This window comes from Lynx canadensis, chromosome E2, assembly GCF_007474595.2.
Source record: "Lynx canadensis isolate LIC74 chromosome E2, mLynCan4.pri.v2, whole genome shotgun sequence".
In the NCBI taxonomy this organism is placed as follows: Eukaryota; Metazoa; Chordata; class Mammalia; order Carnivora; family Felidae; genus Lynx; species Lynx canadensis.
Window position 1 is genome coordinate 35287085 of NC_044317.1, and position 23942 is coordinate 35311026.

General features: G+C 34.8%; 1 protein-coding gene across 2 annotated transcripts in view; it reads right to left on the minus strand.

Annotated features, from left to right (window-relative positions):
- Nucleotides 1–23942, minus strand: part of LONP2 (lon peptidase 2, peroxisomal) — a 111494-nt gene that overhangs the window by 46148 nt on the left and 41404 nt on the right. For both annotated transcript variants that reach the window (XM_030298643.2, XM_030298642.2), the window contains exons 9-10: nucleotides 9679–9829; nucleotides 6645–6771 (exon numbers count right to left, since the gene is read on the minus strand). In XM_030298643.2, coding sequence (XP_030154503.1) covers nucleotides 6645–6771; nucleotides 9679–9829 — 278 coding nt within the window. The remainder of the gene's footprint in view (nucleotides 1–6644; nucleotides 6772–9678; nucleotides 9830–23942) is intronic.

Genomic DNA, 23942 nt, shown 5'->3' on the forward strand with positions numbered 1-23942 from the left:
GTCCCAAAAATAAATAAACGTTGAAAAAAAAAAAAAAAATTAAAAAAAAAAAAAAAGAAGGAGAGATACAGGTCTTCCCAAACAAACATAAATTGAAGGAATTCATCACCACTAAACCAGCCCTACAAGAGATCCTAAGGGGGATTCTGCGAGTGAAATGTTGCAAGGACCACAAAGGACCAGAGATATCACTACAGGCATAAAACCTAAAGAAACCACAATGACTCTAAACCCATATCTTTCAATAATAACACTGAATATAAATGGACTAATTGCTCCAACCAAAAGACATAGGGTATCAGAATGGATTAAAAAAAAAAAACAAAAAAAAACACGACCCATCTATTTGCTGTCGACAAGAGACTCATTTTAGACCTGAGGACACCTTCAGATTGAAAGTGAGGGGATGGAGGACTATTTATCATGCTAATGGAAGTCAAAAGAAAGCCATACTTATATCAGACAAACCAGACTTTATTTATTTTTTTTTTTTTAAATTTTTTTTCAACATTTATTTATTTTTGGGACAGAGAGAGACAGAGCATGCACGGGGGAGGGGCAGAGAGAGAGGGAGACACAGAATCGGAAACAGGCTCCAGGCTCTGAGCCATCAGCCCAGAGCCCGACGCGGGGCTCGAACTCACGGACCGCGAGATCGTGACCTGGCTGAAGTCGGCCGCTTAACCGACTGCGCCACCCAGGCGCCCCAAACCAGACTTTAAATTAAAGGCTTTAACAAGAGATGAAGAAGGGCATTATATAATAATTACAAGGTCTATCCATCAGGAAGATCTAACAATTATAAATGTCTATGTGCCAAATACGGGAGCCCCCAAATATATAAAACAATCACAAACATAAGCAACCTTATTGATAAGAATGTGGTAACTGCAGGGGACTTTAATACTCTACTTACAGCAATGGATAGATCATCTAGACACAGGATCAATAAAGAAACAAGGGCCCTGAATGATACATCGGATTAGATGGACTTGACAGATATATTTAGAACTCTGCATCCCGCAGCAACAGAATATACTTTCTTCTCGAGTGCACATGGAACATTCTCCAAGATAGATCACATACTGGGTCACAAAACAGCCCTTCATAAGTATACAAGAATTGAGATCATACCATGCACACTTTCAGACCACAATGCTATGAAACTTGAAATCAACCACAGGAAAAAGTCTGGAAAACCTTCAAAAGCATGGAGGTTAAAGAACACCTACTAAAGAATGAATGGGTCCACCAGGCAATTAGAGAAGAAATTAAGAAATATATGGAAACAAATGAAAATGAAAATACAGCAATCCAAACGCTTTGGGATACAGCAAAGGCAGTCCTGAGAGGAAAATACATTGCAATCCAGGCCTATCTCAAGAAACAAGAAAAATCCCAAATACAAAATCTAACAGCAAAACAGCAAAGACACCCCAAACCCAGCAGCAGAAGAGAAATAATAAAGATTAGAGCAGAAATACACAATATAGAATCTAAAAAAACTGTAGAGCAGATCAATAAACCCAAGAGTTGGTTTTTTGAAAAAATAAACAAAATTGATAAACCTCTAGCCAGGCTTCTCAAAAAGAAAAGGGGAACACCAAAATAGATAAAATCATGAATGAAAATGGCATTATTACAACCAATCCCTCAGAGATACAAGCAATTATCAGGGAATACTATGAAAAATTATATGCCAACAAATTGGACAACCTGGAAAAAATGGACAAATTCCTAAGCACCCACACATTTCCAAAACTCAAACAGGAAGAAATAGAAAACTTGAACAGACCCATAACCAGTGAAGAAATTGAAATCAATTTCTTGATTGTTACCAAAAATCTCCCAACAAAGAAGAGTCCAGGACCAGATGGCTTCCCTGGGGAACTCTACCAGCCATTTAAAGCAGAGATAATACCTATCCTTCTCAAGCTTTTCCAAAAAATAGAAAGAAAAGGAAAATTTCCAGACTCATTCTATGAAGCCAGCATTCCTTTGATTCCCAAACCAGAGAGAGACTCAGCAAAAAAAAAAAAAAAAAAAAAAAAAAGAGAGAACTATTTATTTTATTTTAGAGAGAGAGCGTGTAGGTGAGCAGGGGAGGGGGGTGGGAGGGAATAGACAGAGGGAGGGAGGGAATGAGGGAGGAAGAGAGAGAACCCCCAGCAAGCTCCACACTCAGCATGGAGTCCAACAAAGGACTCAATCCCACAACCCTGGGATCATAACCTGAGCTGAATTCAAGAGTTGGAGATGTTTAACTGAGCCACTCAGGTGCCCCAAATTTTCATCACATTTTCTTAAGTACTAAACTTCCTCACATTTAAAAATTCCTCATTATTGTTATTTCTTAAATATTCAGATGTATTTTCAGCTATAACTTTCCCCTTTATATAGATTTTATCTTGAATAATTATCCTATACTTAAAAATGAATCCTTGGTTCTTCAATTTACATTGCCAAAGTAAATCTGGCAGCAGATAAGACATCATTTACTCCTTGATGATATGTTAAGAGCTTTCTAAACCAAAATTTGTCAATTTAAGAAAATTTAAGATGAATTTATCATACTTGAAAAATTGCTGGAAGAATCAGAAAAATAAAACTTTTTTCCAACTAACGCAAAAAATAATCATAAATAAAAATCTGTTTTTTTTATGTTTATTTATTTATTTTTAGAGAGGGAGAGACAGAGAGAGAGAGAGAGAGAGAGAGAGAGAGAGAGTGAGAGACAGAGCACGCATGTAGTGGAAGGGCAGAGAGAAAGGGAGAGAGAATCCTAAGCAGGCTCTGCCCTGTCAGTGCAGAGCCCTACTGGGGGGCTCAATCTCATGAACTGGGAGATCATGACCTGAGCCGAAATCAAGAGTCAGACGCTTAACCGACTGAGTCATCCAGGTGCCCCAACAGAAATCTAGAGTTTACTAGGAACTGAACTAGTCACCTCTATTCAGTGTATTTTCAGAGACTTCTAAAGAAAGAAAGTATGCTGATACAAGCACCGTGAATTTGCGAAGAAGATTCTAAATGTGGTTAAGCAGAGCCGTCTTAAAAAACTTATGTTAGATTTAAATTCTATAAAGCTACTGCATAAAACATTATTTGGCACAACCATTTTTGGCCTCCCAACTCTGGATGGATTTGAATAGTATCAGGTAGAGAATATAGATTTATCTGAAAAACTGGATTTGATTAGGCAGTCACACATATATTCTAAACTTTAGGGAAGCAAATTTCAAAAGTTTAGGGGCACCTGGGTGGCTCAGCTGGTTGAGCATCCGACTTTGGCTCAGGTCATGATCTCACGGTTCATGTTTGAGCTCAGTGTTGGGCTCTGCGCTGACAGCTCAGCGCCTGGAGCCTGCTTCAGATTCTGTGTCTCCTCCCTCTCTCTCTGCCCTTCCACTGCTCACGCGCTTGGCTCTCTCTCTCTCTCCCTCTCTCAAAAATAAATAAACATTGGGGTGCCTGGGTGGCTCAGTCGTTGAGTGTCCGACTTCAGCTCAGGTCAGGATCTCATGGTTTGTGGGTTTGAGCCCCGTGTTGAGCTCTGTGCTGACAGCTTGCTCAGAGCCTGGAGCTTACTTTGAATTCTGTGTCTCCTTCTCTCTCTGTCCCTCCTCTACTTGCACTCTGACTCTATCTGTCTCTGAAAAATAAATAAATATTAAAAAAAAAATTAAAGATAAAAAACAATAGGGGCACCTGGGTGGCTCAGTTGGTTAAGTGTCTGACTTTGGCTCAGGTCATGATCTCATGGTTTCGTGCGTTCAAGCCCTGCGTCTGGCTCTGTGCTGACAGCACAGAGCCTGGAGCCTGCTTCAGATTCTGTGTCTCCGTCTCTCTCTCTGCCCTTCCCCCGCTTGCACTTGGTCTCTTTCTCTCAAAAATAAACATAAAAAATTTTTTTTAAAAATTAAAAAAAAAATAAACACTAAAAAATTTTTTAAATTCAAAAGTTCTGAGAAAAGACAAAAACTCTTGGCCAAACACTCTAAAATAAAACTCATTTGAATCAAAGGGATAGGAAGAGGTAAGCATAAAGTCCATTATTATACAACTGCATATAATTTCAGTAAGGAAGAAAAAAGAGAGGCATGTTAAAACTAAACAAACCAACATGTAAAAACAAAAACAAAAACAAAAACCCAATGTAGCTTCCTAGACAACCAGCTGATGAGCTCAGATTAAAGGGTCTGGACAAAAGATGAAAGAACAGGGATTGCGGAAGCTTACCGGGGAATGGCACGAACACGTAGAATTGGTACCAGGAAGTTCAGAATAAACTGCCAGAAATAATGACAACCATAGCAATACAAATGAAATACTGCCTTTTTTTTTTTAAGGTGGTCAGAACAATAATGGGCTAGGAGCTAATGGAGACAATATAACATTAACAACTGATTGAAAGAAACTAGACACACTATCCCTATTTAGTATTTTTAAACCAAAAAGGGAAGAATGACCATTATCAAATGAGAAGTGGCTGATGTTTCTTATCTATGATATGAGTATGAAGATGCTACCTATGCCAATTTCCAGAAGACATAAACTAAAGATAATCAAGATAAAAAAAAATCAATTTGCTGCAATGGTAGCTGAGACCGACAACAAAATATACATAACTACAAACTCCTCTCCCTTTGGGCTTTATAAAATTCAACCCTATGAATACAGAATGAGACAGACTGAACTCAGAAATTCGTATGAAAAACAAGTGAAGATGTTTGGTAACTGTAAGTGCAATATGCAAGAGAATAACCTAAGAAAGCTGTATCTTCAGATACAGTCATAAAATAATATAATCAAAATAAGAAAACCAGTAGTCTTATACCACAAATTGTTTGGGCTACATCTGAAATACTGAGTTCCACTCTGGGTGTTTAATTTTAAAAGGGACATTGATTTCACAGACATCATCCAGAAGATGACTAATCAGAAAGGTGAAAAGTCTTGAAAGTGGGTCAAGAGGAAGCGTAAAGAGAATAGGAATGTTTAACTTGAAAAAGAGAACATTTATGGGAAGTGGAGCTGACTTTTTTTTTTTTTTTAATGCCAGAGGAGCTGTACAAGGGAGGAATTTATCCTTAGATTCCAGGTGCTTGTTTAAGGCAGAACTAGAAAAATATAGGGAGGAGAACATAAAGATTATTTTATAACCATTTATTTACTTACCAAAGAGTAGACAGCAGTGAGCCCTCTAGCACTGGAGGAGCTCAAGTAGGCTAGTTATACCATGAGGGAGGTAGGACTAGATGAGATCTGAGATCCCCTCCCCTCCTCCTGAACATTATGGGTCTCAGACTAGGACATACACAAAGATGAAAAATACATCAAAAGATGAAAAACTATATACTAAGCTTTGTAGCTCACTAAAAAATAGCCAAAACTTGCTTGGAGTAGCAAATACCTACGCTGTTTTTAAATATATTAAAACTGCTCAGAGACATTTCCTAATGTCCATAGCTTTTAATATTTGATGTTTTGGGCAAACAAGTTTATAAAAAAGAAATAGTTCTCGAAGCAACAATTGGGAAATACAAATAATGATTACTCTTCAAAGTCATTATTATTTTGATCCAGATATTTTTTTTTCTTTCACTCATATTTTACAGATGGGGAAGCTAGGAAAAAGGTTAAGTGACTTGTTGAAAGTTACGCAAAGGCCTCAGGGGTGTTATCTGGAATAATATTGTTGGAAGACTTCGGCATATAAATCACCTATTTTATTTCCCCTGGCATTATCCACACCATGAATCACAAGTTATGAAAAGGAACTCCCAGGTCAGATCTAGTCTTACTGTTTTGTGTATAAATTTAAACAGACTTCCAAACAGACTTCCATAAGAAGGCTGGCTTAGATCAAAAAAAAACAGTCTGACTGGCCAAACTCTAAGTCAAAGTTTAAAATGGAGAGATACTTTGCTTCTGCTAAAAAAAAGCAGTTACTGCGAGAGGGCCGCGTGAGGAGTGTTTGGCAGCTCAACACAATTTGCCAGATGATGCAATGGATCTGTAACACTGAGCCAGGAAAACTGTAAGAGGCTGTTGCAGATATAAATTCTCAACAGGGTATATTTTCCATTCAAACATGCAATCTATAAATCAGATGAAGCAATACTCTATTCAGATAATTTACGTACTGCTGGCTACAGGCTTAAGCACTTGGTAGCTAACTTGGGAAAGCACCCTCTCTATTGTTCTGGTGTTAATTCCCAAGATGAAAATTCTAAGGATGTTTAAAATCTCTCAAAGAGAAGAAAAGAAAATCTGAATAACTTAAAATAGGTATCTGAAAGTAGCATCCCACCTCTTAAGAGAATTTAACTTTTAAGGTCCTGGGGCATATAAGGTGTCTCAATATTTTCCTTGTTTTTGGTTCTTAATTTATCAAATTAATCCCTTACACTGCTATTGTGAAAAAGCTGAAATTCTGGCTCAACTAAAGTCCTCAGCTATGAAGATACTCTAAATGCTTTCCTTATGAATTTCTGCCTAATACAGAGCTCTATGTAAATCAAGTTGTAGTAATGCTTGCTGGGAATCTGATGGGGAGAGAGAAATGGATGCTATGAGTTGCCAGTAAAATAATCTCCTTTTGAGACTCAAACATTACAGAGGCCTCAGGATGGCTGACTAACCTGGTGATGATGTCAAGAGTAGTAACCTGTGGGATCTGAATCTGCTGAGGAGTCAGCCCATGCTGTTCCAGCTGCTTTGGGATCAAGTGCCTGTGGGCAATCTCGATCTTCTCTTCTTGTGTATACCCTGGGAAAAAAGTGACCTTTGATTACAAAATGTAATCATTCACACAGCTTCCACGGTGCCACATTTTTTTTTAATGAATCAAATGCAGACTCAATGGATCTTCGATTCAGACTGAATTTAAGTGTTATTTCAACTAAAATTATAATCAGAATAAAGAAATTTAATCTCCAGCTAATAACCATTAATATTTCCAACTCTGTCCACAAACAAATAAAAAAAAACATTTACTGAGCATGGTTTGAAAGTCTCTTGATTAATAATACCTCTCTGTGGGAATGCAAGCTGGTGCGGCCACTCTGGAAAACTGTATGGAGGTTCCTCAAAAAACTAAAAATAGAACTACCCTATGATTCAGCAATTGCACTACTAGGCATTTATCCACAGGATACAGGTGTGCTGTTTCAAAGGGACACATGCACCCCCATGTTTATAGCAGCACTATCAACAATAGCCAAAGTATGGAAAGTGCCCAAATGTTCATCAATGGATGAATGGATAAAGAAGATGTGGTATATATATACAATGGAGTATTACTTGGCAATCAAAAGGAATGAAATCTTGCCATTTGCAACTACGTGGATGGAACTAGAGAGTATTATGCTAAGCAGAATTAGTCAGAGAAAGACAAATATCATATGACTTCATTCATATGAGGACTTTAAGAGACAAAACAGATGAACATAAGGAAAGGGAAACAAAAATAATATAAAAACAGGGAGGGGCACAAAACAGAAGAGACTCATAAATACGGAGAACAAACTGAGGGTTATGGGAGGGGTTATGGGAGGTGGGATGGGATAAATGGGTAAGGGGCACTAAAGAATCTACTCCCGAAATCATTGTTTCACTATATGCTAACTAATTTGGATATAAGTTTTAAAAAATAAAAAATAAAATTAAAAAAAAATAATACATCTCTCAAAGAAGAGGAAAAATCTCAGTCAAATCTTATGAGGTAATTATCTCCTTAACTCAAATGCAAATTTTTATTATTTAAAAGGCAAATAATACATCTCTTTTCTTTAGCATAATTTGATACGTAACTGGAAAAATTTACCACAGCAACAACAACAAAGACTTCAATTAAGTAAGTGATAGGTTCCAAGGGAAGAGATGCAAAAGGAGCTATTTGCAGAACCCTGGCTATAAATATTAACAACAAAACAAAAAATAAGACATTTCCCTAAAATTTTTTTCTCTGTACATTTGGAATTATACATATAATTGATACAGTTAAAAGACTTTATGTTCTTATTTATTTAAAGGCCTTATGAGCATAGACTTTGCCTTTAAATCCTGTAAGACAAAATTCTCCCTGAACTAATTGCCCCCTTTCCATTTAATAAGCAAAATAAAAAAGAATTGATAAGACAGCTTTTGAGTAGAAAAAGGTAGTAAAAAATGCCAAAAAAGTAAGAGATAGGATAACTGAACCTACAGGAAAAGAATGGCATCGTATGTGTCTACCTGTGCAGCAGCTGTCCTGATGATTTCACTTCAGATCATGTATCTTATGGATTCTCTGCCTTAATTGGGAGTTTCCAGGCAATTGGATCTCATTACTTATTTATTTTAGTCTTATAAATATTCACACAATTTTTTACTCCACCATATTTTAAAACTAAATATTAGAACTTGCAGCACTTACAGATAACTAAGAAATCCAATTATCATTCACTTGATAATAAAAATTTGTTTCAGATTATTATGAAATACATATTTAGATTCTATTTAGGATCAAAATATATTTAGATTCTTCTCTATTTTCATTTTAACAAATACCCACTTGTATTTCAATCACTTCTAGAAAAAAAAAATACTTCTAAGCAATTAAAAGAAGGTGAAAACACTGGGGTTTATTTAGTGTTAATAACTAAAGGACTTTATTTTGCACACTCCAGTGAAGAAGACATGGTTAAAAAAAAAAAAAAAAAAAAGGTAACTACTTGACAGATCCAAAAAGAAGAATTTAAAAGAACCCTGTGCTTTTATGTAAAAGTGAGGCCAAATGTTATAAAGAGAAGTTCAGCTACTCTTTAGGACCTAACTCTTAACGAAAATAAATGATTACACTTTCTTCAACAATAAAAACTTCAAAATCTGATGGACAGGAAGCTAAATTGATCATGGAAAGATCTATTTTTGGGTTTTAGATACTCATTTTGAAAAAATAAATTATTGGGGTGCCTGGGTGGCTCAGTCAGTTAAGTGTCTGACTTCAGCTCAGGTCATGATCTCATGGTTCATGAGTTCAAGCCCCACATCGGGCTCTGTGCTGATGGCTCGGAGCCTGGAGCCTGCTTCGGATTCTGTGTCTCCCTCTCTCTCTGCCTTTCCCCTGCTTGCTCTCTCTCTCTCTCTCAAATATAAGTAAACATTTAAAAAAAAAAAAAGAAGAGTACACTTAGAAAAAGTAAATTATTTAAAATTATTTTTACATATGAGTTTAGAAACAGTTTTAAAGAAGAATGTCTTGTTTTCCAAGACACTGGAAAACATTCTTTAATGCTAAGTCTAAAACTGTTACACAAAATTTATTCTTGACATCTTACAGAACATACACGTAATCTTATGTCATGATTAAAACAAACAAAGTTTTGCTGTTCTAGACTTTGAATCTACATAAAAGCTGGTTTAATTTTTATTTTTTCATTTTCTTATTTTTAACTAGGCTCCACGCCCAATGTGGGGCTTGAACTCACGACCCTGAGATTATGTGTCACGTGCTCTACAAGCTGAGCAAGCCAGGAGCCTCTGTATAAAAGCTGGTTTATATCAGACTTACAACTCTGAAGATCATCCACTGGCAAATCAACTTTTTGTTCAAAACCCCACAGCACAACTTCAAGGGTTATGTTCAGAAAGGCAAAAAATATCAAATAATGATTTTATTTATGAATCAAGTACCTGGGACCTGAATGATCTCCATTCTGTCCAACAAGGCAGGTGGAATAGTAGCAGTTGTGTTGGCAGTAGCTATAAAAAGAACTTGGGAAAGGTCAAAGGCCACATTTAGATAATGATCTGTGAAGTTATGGTTTTGTTCAGGATCCAACACCTGTGACAGAACAATAAACATTTAAATACAAAGTTCCAACAGAAAGCTGTATAAATTAAAACACATATGATGTATTAGCAAGTTCAATATTTCTGCTCAATATAGTTTGAAAAACATGGGTATAGCACTAAAACCTGAGCACCATTCTTACATTCCCCACATTCTAAATAGTTTAAAAAAAAAAAGAAAGAAAAAAGAAATGTGTTCAATGTCAAAATTTTTGAATATATATAAATGTACAAGGAAGCAAAAATTACCCTTTCAAGCTCTGTTCTTAAATCTATTTATTAATTAGTGACTCTGTGGCCATAAATAAGTTACCAATCCTACAGAACCAGTTTCATTTGGTAACACATCCCCTCTTAACTGCTTTGGGCATATGAAGAAAATGTGTAGAGTATTTTGAAATTCTCAGGAATAGGTAAAATAATTAGTATACTTCTCAAACATTATCAGAAAATCTGGTTATAAAGTCTCTAACTGAAAGGAGAATTCTAAAGAAGAGAAAACTAGTAAAAATTACCATGCTACTATATTCTGATACAGCACAAGGAAAAATTCACTTTTTAAAAATGCCTTAAAGCAAACTTGTTTTAAAAATTTTTTTTTTTCAACGTTTATTTATTTTTGGGACAGAGAGAGACAGAGCATGAATGGGGGAGGGGCAGAGAGAGAGGGAGACACAGAATCGGAAACAGGCTCCAGGCTCTGAGCAGTCAGCACAGAGCCCGACGCGGGGCTCGAACTCACGGACCGCGAGATCGTGACCTGGCTGAAGTCGGACGCTTAACCGACTGCGCCACCCAGGCGCCCCAAAGCAAACTTGTTTTAAATGAGCAAAACATCAGTATCTCTTAGAATATTTTAATTGGGAAATTATGTAATTTATCAATTAGATTCTTAAAACATTGAACAACTGGGTATGAGAGAACATCTTCTTTAGGTTACTGTTCAAATGCTCCCAGTCACAGGCACTCACTGTGGAGAGGTCTACATAGGACTTTGTGCCTTCTACCTGTTGTAAACCTTTAGTATATTATTAGTTTCATTTACACTAGACTAGTATAAATATAAACAGGGTTGACATACAACATATTCAAAAAGGAAGTAAATGGACTAAAATGTTTACCAATCACAATTTTACCACAGAAGCTGCTTTTTCTTGGTTCTGATTCCCTTTGTAGGCTTTACTTATTTTTAAACATATCTATAAGTTAGTCTTAATTCAAAGCCCTTTACAGAGGATCGTGAATTTGGTAAACACTCATTATTGGAAACTCACTGTTTATCTAGAATACAATTTTCAGAAAGTTCTACTCTTCATGTTTTCACAAGATTTAATAATGTTTAACATTATTTAAAAAAGGTCTTTTTTCAAAGATCATACTAATTGTGATCAGTATAAAATTGGTTCAGAGTAATCTTACTATCAATTATCTGAAAACTGTTAATCAAGGTATGGAAAATAAGGTAGTCTTAGTTAAATCCATTATATCTAGATAAATAAAATCTCTTCTTTAATGCCTCTAATTAAATCTAATACATACATGCTGGATAAATTTTAGAAATGGCTGTGGGACCTGACCAAGTGATTTTTTTCACTTAAAATTTAAAGACAATGGGGTTTAAAGAAAGTAGGAAAATTAGTAAAGCGATAGTTATGAGAAGAGAAAACCAGTAATGCCCAATTTGCTTGCCTCATCTTTTATTTAGGAAAACACAAAAGAATGTCGAGTTTAAACAGCGTCAGAAATACTGATGAACAGCCAGCTAAAAAGAATTTCTAGTAATCACTATTTAGATGAAATCTTCAGGTAAATTGGTGAGTCCATGGAGAGATAAAAATCACAGTTAGAACTTTTTAGCCATTAGGGGCGCCCAGGTGGCTCAGTCAGTTCAGAGTCTGACTCTTGGTTTTGGCTCAGGTCATGATCTCACAGTTTCATGAGTACAGGCCCTGCAAAGGGCTCTGTGAAGACAGCGTGGAGCCTGCTTGGGATTCTCTCTCACCCTCTCTCTGCCCCTCCCCCCCCCCAATGCTGTCTCTCTCTCTCTCAAACATAAATAAATAAACTTAAAAAAAAACAAAACAAAAGAACTTTTTAGCATCAAATCTCTTGCTTTTTTCCTCAACTTTAGAGCCAGGGCTTCCATGGACCAACTCATCCACATACAGGAGCTGTTTTCAAGAACAGCTAGAGCTGTTTTTTCTCTCTTTAAAAGGTTCTTCTACATCCATCTTAGGACTACAATTCCTACCTACACAGTATGACTGGTAATGGAAATAGCCATGATATGACACCTTATTCTTAGGATCATGAAATCAGAGGTGGAATAAACTATGGGGAGGGGTGTATGCTAAGAATTGTTCTTCAGCCATAATTTCTGGCAAGAGAAGAACTACAGATGTTTGCAGGCAATCCAGGAATACACTCCACTCATTAGAGATGACAAGGTAACTGTCACCTTCAGTATAATTATATTTTTAAAAAATCTGTATGTTTTAGAGATAAAGACTAAATACTTATGAAAAGACATGACGTCTGAAATTTGATTTAAAACAAATAGAAACGGTGGAGGAGAATGGGTAGGAATAGATAAAACAAGATTGGCCATGAGATAATTGTTAAAGATGAATGATGAGTTTACATAATTCATTATACTACTTTAATTTTCTTATGGTTGAAATTTTCCACAACAAAAAGTAAAAATAAATAAAGTAAAATAAAATAGCTAAAATCAACCCTGGAAGCTATACGTAATTAATACTATAGAAATTAAGTGGTAAGGACAAACTTGAAAAAAATGTCCAGAATATTGGAGAAAAAGGCACTAAAACTATATAGGGGATAGGTATGTAAAAAATAAAGACATCTAATTCATAGCTAATTGGCATAGCTAAAGAAAAGGTCTCAACAAATGTAAAATACAGAATAATTAAAGAAATAATCATGAAAATATTCTGGAAGATGCAACACTACACATCAAAAAGCCATAGACTCCTCTCGTACAATAATAAATGACAGGCTATTATTATTGAAATACCACCTACAGAATTTTCAAGCAAAATTATGACTAGCTTAAAATCTTTTTAAAATCTTTAAAATACAGAATATATGTAACACATATAAGATATGAAGCATACCAAATGAACACCCATGAATGAACTCACTACCCAACTACTGATGACATTTTGTTTAGACTAATGTCCACAAAAGTGGATGGTTTATAATGACCTACTAAAGTGCAAGTAGAAAATATTAGCCTATATAATCTTTATACACTATACATCTTTATCCATAAACACCAGAAAGAAATTATTTTTTTAATGTTTATTTCTGAGAGAGAGAGAGAGAGAGAGAGAGAGAGAGAGAGAAAGGGAGCGCACAAGCAGAGTAGGGGCTGAGAGAGAGACACACAGAACTCGAAGCAGGCTCCAGGCTCTGAGCTGTCAGCACAGAGCCTGATGCAGGGCTCGAACTCACGGACCCAAACTCACGGACCGTAAAATAATGATATGGGCCAAAGATAATGGTATGCTTAACCGACTGAGCTACCCAGGAAATAACTTTTTAAAATACTTAATGTACAGAATGGAAGTAATGCCCTCACTTGGCATTATCACATTTTGGGATATTCCAGAAGAGTGGAAACTCCACAGTGTGCAAGGGCTGGTTGTGTTGCACTCACTACCTGCTTGCACTGTAGTTACAGAGGACTGTAGTCCATGTAAGCCTGATTAAGTGTTTTTACAGATTAAAAATGAGAAGTAAAAGGAGTAGTTTTAAAAGATTTTTGCAAAGTATCATTAAATAGAGGCAAAGATGTGAACAAGAAAATGACAGAGACACTTTTATTTCCTGAATAAGCTTTGATAGTCACATCATGAAATAAAAACAATTATATAACTAGAATACGTTGTTTTCAATGAAAATGTAATTATCTTTTAAAATTTATTCTGTTACATATGTATGTACATAATATTAGTACAGTGGTACATACATGTTATATGTATATTCTTTGTTATGCATTGAATTGTGTCCCTTAATGTGACTGTATTTGGAAGTAGGGTCTTAAAGGAAGTAATTAGGATTAAATGAGGTCATAAGGGTGGGGCCCTAATCCATTATGACTGGAATCCTTTATAAGAAAAGAGAGAGACAAAAAGACCAGGGAAGCAGAGGCACAGAGAAAAGACCATGTAAGGAACAGTGAGACGGCAATAGTCTGTAAACCAAAGAGAAAGAGACCTGAGGAGAAATCGAAACTGCCAACACTTTGATCCTAGACTTCCAGAGTCAAGAGCTGTTAAGAAAATAACACTGGGTTATTGTTTTTGTTATTGTTTTTTAAAAAACCACCCAGTCTATGGTATTTTATTATCATAAACATTTGTTTGTCACATATATTTGTATATAGTGGGATATATTTTCAAAATTTTGTGAACAAAGCATATGGAGATTATTGGTGCAGACAACAAAGACACATTAGTAAATATAAAAGGCCTCAAAACATTACCTACAAACAAATCCTTGAAAAAAGTATTCCAGCTAAACAATAGATTAATCATAATAAAAGGATCAGAAGCGATGAAATCATTTCAGCACAGAGTTAAAACTAAATGTCTGAAGAAGCACTTCTAGAATGGCAGTGTAAGGAATTATGAAGATCTGCTCCTCCCTAAAAGCAATGAAAACACTAGTAACAATTGTCAAAACAGGTTTTTGAACTCTAGAAATTAATTTGCAACAATCTGTGGAGTGTTTATTCACGAAAAACTGATGAATCTCAGCAAATAAGGCCAGCTCTGTGGTATTTTGACTTGCTTTTACTCTCATCCTCTTCTCCCAAGTTAATGGTAGCCTTGAAAACCAACAGCCTCACAACCACAATAGCTGTGAAATACAGTAACCTAGCAACCGCTGTAGGGGGCAGAATAGGATTAGAACTCCCCAAAAGCCCTTTCCCAAGAGAATTGTCAATATTTGGCATGTTGGGCAGTTCCTTGGAAGAGCTCTATTCTCAGGATTTATCTTTATTTGATCTGACTCAGAAAACACAATGTGTGAACTGCCCTATCCCTCGGGCATCTGTCAAAAACAACCAGTAGCAATTGTTCAACATTGCAGCTGACTCAGGCAGCAATACCAGTTGGGGCTAACAAGAGGCTTATCAAAAATTTAAAAGGAAAAACTGGGGAATGAGATACTCATGGGGGCCTTTGAAAAACTCTGAAGTTTTCCAGGGAATCCTGAAAGTCATGCAAATATACAGGACTGTAAGTATGACAAGAGAAATGGTTCTAAAAGTTCACCTATGGCAGACACTGAGGCTGTGTACAAGCAGGAAGTGCTAGCTACGACAGAGTTGTAAAGTATCTGCCCAAAGTTAAAGGCATGCCTCAACAAACACACACAGAGCCTTTGACAAAGAGTGGAAGACCTTTGGGTTTAAGCACTTAAGGATATCTCTGCCCAAAATCATTAGCTGACCACTAAAGAAACTGCACAACTTCAGCGGCCACATACAAGAAAGAATAGACTTTAAAAGAATGAGATCAGGAAAATCACTAAACAAATAGCAACAGTAACAACAATTCTTTGGTATGTGTGTGTGGGAGGGGGGCAGGGTCTTATATTATTTAAATATAATTGCAACACTTTATATGTTCAATTTCAACAAAGAAATTATGAGACACATAAAGAAACACTAAAGTATGACTTAATAAAAGAAAAAGAAAAAAAGAACAGTGAATAAAACTGTCCCTGAACAAGCCCAGATGTTGGACTTCTTAGACAAAGATTATAAATCAGCTATTGTAAATATGTTAACAAAAACTAATGCAACAGCATGGATGAATATTTAAAAAAATTTTTTAAATGTTTTATTTATTTTTGAGACAGAGAGAGACAGAGCATGAGCAGGGGAGGGGCAGAGAGAGAGCAAGACACAGAATCCGAAGCAGGCTCCAGGCTCTGAGCTGTCAGCACAGAGCCCGATGCAGGGCTCGAACTCACAAACCATGAGATCATGACCTGAGTTGAAGTCGGACGCTTAACCAACTGAGCCACCCAGGCGCCCCCACAGCATGGATGAACACTGAAGACAGTATGCAATGCAAAAGACCAATTATGAAAAGATAAATACTAAAGGATTCTCCTTATAAGGTATGTAGATTAGACAAAGTTACAGAAACAGAGAGGAGAATGGTAGTTGCCAGCGGCTAAGGGAAATGCAGAATAGCTATTTAATAAGCACAGAGTTTCAGTTTCTCAAGATGATAAAGCTCTAGATATTGGTTGCACAATAATGTGAATATACCTAACACTACTGAAATGTACACTTAAAAATGGTGAAGATGGCAAATTTTACCAAAACTAAAAAGCTAAAGGAAATCATGCCGAAAGAATTATAGGAAACTATGAGAATGATGCCTTAATAAAGAGAAAATATCAATAAAAAGACAGGAATTATATTAAAAAAAGGAGCAAATAGAAATATGAGAGTTGAAAAATATAGTAACAAACAAAAAATTCACTATGGGGGTTAAATTTAAATAGCAATTTCAACTGCAGAAATTAGAATCAATGAAGATAGGTCAACTGAGTTTATCCAGTCTGAGGTACGGAAAGAAAAAGGAATGCAAAGAAATGAACATTGCCTCAAAGATGTACTGGATGCTATACAGACTACCAACATACTCATAATGGTAGTCTGAGACAAAGAGAAGAAAGAGAAAGGTGCATAAAGCATATCTGAAAAAATAAAAGCCACCACTTTACCAAATCTGATGAAACCGTTAATCTACCACATCTAGATAGGCTTATAGTATATATATATATATATATATATATATATATATATATATACACACACACACAGACACACACACTATATATGTGTGTGTATATATATATAATGTATATGTATGTGTACATATATACATATGTATATACATATGTATATGTATATATATATAAAACAGATACTAAGTAGACTCAGATCCTACATCCATCACAAACTGTCAAAAGCCAAAGCCAAAGGTTAATCATTTAAAGCAATAAAAGAAAATACTTCTTTCATGAAGTATAAGGGATCCTCCATAAGATTAACAGCTGACTTTGCATTAGAAACCATGAAGGAAGGAAAGCATTAAAACTACCCTCCAAAAATGAAGTAGAAGGGGTGTTTGAGTGGCTTCAGTCAGTTAGCTCCCAAATCTTGGTTTCAGCTCAGGCCATGATCTCACAACTTGTTGAGATTGAGTCCTGGCATCAGTCAGCACAGAGTCTGCTTGGCACTCTCTCTCTCCCCCTCCCCTGCTCACTCTCTCTCTCTCAGAATAAACTTAAAAAAAAAAAAAAAAAGCATGGAGAAATTAAGGCATTCCCAGATAAAAAACACTGAGAGAATTTATAGCCAGCAGGCCAGACTGTAAGAAATACTAAAGGCTAAATAAAGTAAAAGGACACTAAGCTCTAACCACAGAAACAAAGAACACCAGTGAAAATAATTACATCGGTAAATATAAGAGACGGTATAAACGTATTTTTTCTTTGTATTTCTGACCTCTTATTTGATTCAAAGGACTTCCAAGCCATAATTACAGTTGTTTCTCATTATTCATGGTTTCTGCATTTGCAAATTCACCTAATACCTAGAATTTACTTATAACTCCAAAATTAATACTTTGTGGTGCTTCTGTAGTCATTTGCAGACATAGGACAACTCATGGTCCAAGGCATATGTTTCCAACTGAGGTCAAACAAAGTGATGCCCTGCCTTCTTGTTTCAGTTCTCATACTCTAAATAAGTATCATTCTTGCAGTCTATTTAGTGCCATGTTTTTTGCACCTCTATGCTTTTTGTTAGTGATTTTGCTGTTTAAAAGACTCCCAAAAGGAAGTACTGAAGTACTGTTTAGTGTCTGTAAGTGCAAGGCTGTGACAAGCCTTATGGACAAAATACATGTGTTAGATAAGCTTCATTTAGGCATGAGTTATAGTGTTGATGGTCATGAGTTCAATGTTAATTAATGAACAATATATATTATATAAGGCAACTTTAAACAGAAACACAGCTAAAACAAAGTTATGTATTGATTAACTGACAAACTGACTCTCAAAGAAGCCTATTTCTCCCAGGAGCAATAATTCAGTATTCACTAATTCAGTGTTTGCTACAATTTTACACAACATAACTATGGCAAAAATGAGAATCAAGTCTATGGATAGGCTTACAGTATATATAGATATATTTTATATGACAATAACTTCCCAAAGGAGGGCAGAAGGAAGGGGGACTTACTGAAGCTAAGTTTTTATATGTTATTTATATGTCAACTTGGGGAGTGTTTTTGGATGAACATTTAAATCAGTGAACTTTTTAAAAAAAGTTTTTTGTTTATTTATTTTTGAGAGAGAGAGACAGAGAGACAGAGTGACAGGGGAAGGGGCAAGAGAGAGGGAAACACAGAATCTGAGCTATCAGCACAGAGCCCAATGGAGGGCTCAAACTCACAAACCACGAGATCATAACCTGAGCCAAAGTCAGGTGCTTAACTGACTGAGCTACCCAGGTGCCCCATACATCAGTGAACTTTGGCTAGACCGCCCTCCACCTTGTGGATGGGCTTCATCCAATCATTTGAAGGTCTGAATAGAACAAAAAGACTGGCATCCTTAAGCAAGAGAAAATTCTCCAACAAACTGCTTTTGAACTTCATCTGCCCATCATTTCTCCTGGGTCTTGGGCCTGCCAGTCCATACCACAGATTTTGGAATTCCCAGACTCCATAACAACATAGGCTGATTCTTTATAATAAATCTCTTTACATGGATATATCTAGATATCTATATATACACATACACACAGATATAGACAATCTATATCTAAGTCTTATCTCTATATATCCAATAGCAGGTAAAACTAGGAAAAGATCAACAAAAACATAGAAGACTTGACAATACTATAATCAATTAGACATAATAAACATCTAGAGAACAATCCATCCAACAGCAGCAGCAGTATACATATTCTTCTCAAGTGCACATGGAACATTCTCCAGGACAGACCATAAGCAAGGCTATTAAATAAACATCTAAATTTCAAGGATTGAAATCATACAAAGTATAATCTCTGATCACAATGTGATGAAATCAGAAATGAGTAAGAAAAAAATTTGGAAATTCACAAAAATATGAAATTAAACCCTAAATAACCAAAAGGTCAAAAAGAAATCACAAGAAGACTTGGAAAATATTTTGGGATAATAAAAACAAAAATGTAACTTACTACTAAAACTTGAGATGCAGAGATAAAGTGTTGCTTATAAAAATATTCACAGCTGTAAAAGCTATGTTTAAAAAATTCAAATCAATAACCTAACATTCCACTTTAAGAAAGTAGAAAAAGAATTGCAAACTGAACCCAAAGCAAGCAGAAGGAAGAATATAATAAAATTAAAGCAGATAAACTAAACAGTAAAGACAAAAACAACTAAGAAAATCAAAACATCAAAACTTTGTTCTTTGAATAGTTCAACAGAATTGACAAACATGTAGCCATAGTGACTATGGAACCATATTGACTACAGGGAGAACACTCAAATTACTAAAATCAGGAATGACTCAGTTCACACTGCTATCACCCTTACAGAAATGAAAAATATACGTGTATACTATGAACAACAGTACACCAACAAATTTGGTAACATAAGTGAAATGGAAAAATTCCTAGGAAGATACAAACTATTGAAAGTAATTTGTATCAAGAATTAATAGAAAATCTGAACAGATCTTGACATTTCTATTAAATATTATACTAGAGCTTCTAGCCAGGGCAATTAGGGGGAAAAATATATCTCTAGGCATTCAAACTGGAAAGAAGTAAAAATATCTCTACTTGCACATTATATGATCTGTATATGGAAAAATCTAAGGAATCCACAGAAAAAAAAATATTAGAACTAATAAAGAAGTTCTGAAAGGTTACAGGATAAAAGACTAATATACAAAAATCGACTGTATTTCTTTATATAAGCAATGAACAATTTGAAAAAGAAATGAAAAAAAGTTCAATTTCCAATAGTATCAAAAAGAATAAACATTTAAGAATAAGTTTAAGAACTGTAAGACTTATATACTCAAAACCCACAAAACATTGTTAAAATAAATTAAAGAAGACCTAAGTAAATAGGAAGACTCCTATGTTCGTGGATTAGAAGAATTACTATTAATATGGCAATACTCCCTAAAAGGATCTATAGATCCAATGCAATCCCTATCAAAATTCTAGTTGCCTTTTTTGTAGAAAGTGATAACCTGATTTGAAAACTCATATGGAAATACAAAGGACCCACTATGGCTAAGCAATCTTGAAAAACAACAAATCTGGAATATTCACACTTCCTGATTTTAACAGCTTCTACAAAATTAAAGTAAGCAAGATTATGTGATACTGGCATAAGGACAGAAATATAGATCAATGGAATAGATTTGAGAGACCAGAAATAAACACCTGCATTTACAATCAATTGATTTTCAATAAGGGTGAGAATACCATTCTATGGAAAAAGAAAAGTGTTCAATAAGTGGTGCTTGGGACAACTGGATATCCACATGCAAAAGAAGGAAGCTGAATCTCTATGTTTTACACCATATATAAACATTAGGTCAAAATCAACTATAGATCTAAATGCAAGAACTAAAACTGTGAAACTCTTAAGAGAAAATGTTAAGAATAAATTCTCATAAAAAAAAAAATTCTTATGACCTTGGATTAGGCAATGGCTTCTTAGATATACCATTGAAACCACAAACAACGAAAGAAAAATATAGATAATTTAGACATTATCAAAATTAAAAAATTTTGTGCTTCAATGAACACCATCAAAAAAGTGGTAAGAAAGCCCCCAAAACTGGTAAAAATATCTGCAAATCCTGTACCTGAGAAGGAACTTGTATCTAGAATATGTAAAGAATTTAACAGAAAAAGACAAATAACCCAGTTTAAAATGGGCAAAGGATTTGAATAGATATTTCTATAAAAAAGATATACAAATGGCCAATAAATACACGAAAAGATGCTCAAATTTATTAGTAATCAGGGAAATAATAAAAATCACAATAAACTATAGCTTCACACCTACTAAACAAATGGATGGCTAAAATAAAAACGATGGATAATAACAAGTATTGATGTAGATGCAGAGAAATTAGAACTTTCAAACACAGTGAAAAACTAAAATGGTATGGTCACTTTGGAAAATAGTTGGTAAGTTTCTCAAAGTGTTAAATACAGAATTTCCATATGACCCAGCAACTCCACTCCCAGATAACAAGAGAACTGAAAACCTATTATACACACAAACTTGCACATAAATGATTACAGCAGCATTATACATAACAACCAAAGGTAGGAACAACCCAAATGTCTATTGACTGCTGAATATGTAAAATGTACCTAATGCAAGATGTTAAAAAAGAGAAAACTGGGGTAGGGAGGGTAAAAGGTTATATGAGACTCTCGGTACTTTTCACTCAATTGTGCTATAAACCTAAAACTGTTATAAAAAAAAGAAAGAAAGAAAAAGAACAGAAGAGGGGAAGGCTATTAATTAAAAAAAAAGAAATAATATAAAAGTCAAAAATGGTTTCTGATCAAAATAATGTAAAAAATGAAATCACTTAAAGTAACCAGGTAGTGAGATAAGGATGTGGTGGATTACTGTGTATTATTTCGTTTTGATTTAATAAAGGGAGGAACAATATATCCTATTTCCTGTATGATACTGATAGAGAACCTGAGATGTGTGATTTTTTTTAACTTAAAAGTATCACACATAGTATAAAAAACAGAATAAATGCCTTCTGAACAAAGTGTCCATATAGTTAATAACATAATTCAAAGAAAGTAACTAGGACTCCTTAAAAAGGGTAAAGAAAACAACTAAACAATAAGATGACAAAAGGCTCCAAACCTGAGTTAGATAATAATACAAAAAAAGCCTACTGAATATTAGAGACTTCCAGATAGTATCAAAAGGTAATCTAAAATTTGATTATATGAAATACTAATAAAACATAATACTACAAGGTTAAAAGTTAAAAGACAGAAAAAGCTATGCCTGATATATATTAACAAAAAAGGAAGGAAGAACTGTACAAATATTAGTAACCCAAGTAGAAACTGAGGTTAGGAACCATGAATGGAACAAAGGGCTGTGCCTAGATAGCAGAAAATATCCATAATGATGATATAAACAAATGAATACTCTTAAAATGTAATTTAAAAAATTCATTAGAAATTACAAAATGAAACTGACAAAAACTATAGTGGGTAAGTTTAATGTATATCTTAATGTGCAGAAAAAAGACCTAAACCTAGAGAATAGCAATCTTATAACACTTACACACATATAACTGTTATAACATTGCTGTTCTTTAGGTGTATGTATAGTATGTGCAAACACATATGCATGCTTATACAAATATACACTTCATCATGGATATACATATATACACTTCAAAGGTCAGTATGTTACAAATAAACTGTCTTTCCTAAAATCTACAGAATATTTATGAAAATGGATCCTCAATAAACTCTAAAATTTGAAAAAATGAAGTTGCATACTTGGGCAATATATTATACATCAAAATTATAACAAAAACATAAATATTTAGAAATGTAAAACAATAATCTTTTAAACTCTTAAAAAATTTTTTTTAATGTTTTTATTTATTTTTGAGACAGAGAGAGAGACAGAGCATGAGTGGGAGAGGCTCCAGGCTCCGGGCTGTCAGCAAAGAGCCCAACGCGGGGCTTGAACTAACAAGCCATGAAATCACTGCCCTGAGCTGAAATTGGACGCTTAACTGACTGAGCCACCCAGGTGCCCCAAATCTTTTAAACTCTTGAGTCAAAGTGAAAGTCAACATTTTAACTACAGGCTGTTTAGAATAGTAGGTTTTACAATACAGAGAGCCTGACTCCCTCCAGCAGAAATAATAATGGACCTTTCTCTGAAAATACCAACTGTTCGAAGAAATATGATCTATAGGTCCTGAAATTTGAGGAACCCATTCCAAACTTCTCACTGTGTGGTAAAGCTTACAAGGTGTCACCTTGCATGTGCACACAAAACTTTTAATAATCTTAATGTTATACATTATATATACAAAAGGACAACCAAGAATCATCAAAGATTGGAGGAAAGCCCTAACATAAAATACAGGGACCAAACAAACAAAAAAAGGCTGAAAGAGAAAGGGACTAGAATAAATGAATGTAGGATATGATGTCAACACACAAAATATAAATTGTACTTTTTATTAATACTAGCAATAATCAGAAATTGAAATAAAAAAATAAGCAAGAATTATGAAATAATTTGGGATAAATATGACAAAGTACAATATGCATGTGCTGAAAGTGCTAAAACGCTGCTGGAAAGTAAGGGAGACCTAAAAAAAAATGGAGAGATATGCAATGGACGAGAAGGCATGATATTTTTAAGATGACAATTCTCCCCAAATGAAGTACAAATTGAAATGAAATGTCAATTAAAATCCCAGTAAAATATGAGCACTGTTTTATAGCAAAGATTCTAAAATTTATATGGAAATGCAAAGCATCTAGAATAGCCAAAGTTTTTCTGGAAAAGAAAAGCAAAGTTGGAGAACTAACACTATATAATTTCAAGACCTATTATAAAGCAACAGTAATCAACTTGGTATGGAGGGTACTAGCATAAGCATACATTGATGGAACAGCATAGAGAACTCAGAAATATAAAACACAGCCAGACAATCTACCAACTAATATTTGGCAAAGGTATCTAGGGCAATTCAAATGAGAAAAAGATACTTCTTTCAACAAATAGTACTGGAACAATTAAGTACCCATATGTGAAATGGGACAAAAAAACAAAAAACAAAAAACAAAAAACAAACCTAAGAAAAGAAATGGAAATTTGACCTTTACACCACACACTGAATACAAAAACTCACTGAGCATGGGCCACAGACCCAAATGTTAGAGCCAAAAATATAAAACTTCTAGAAGAAAATACGAGAAAATCTGTGTGACCTTGGTTTAGTAAAGATTTATTAAT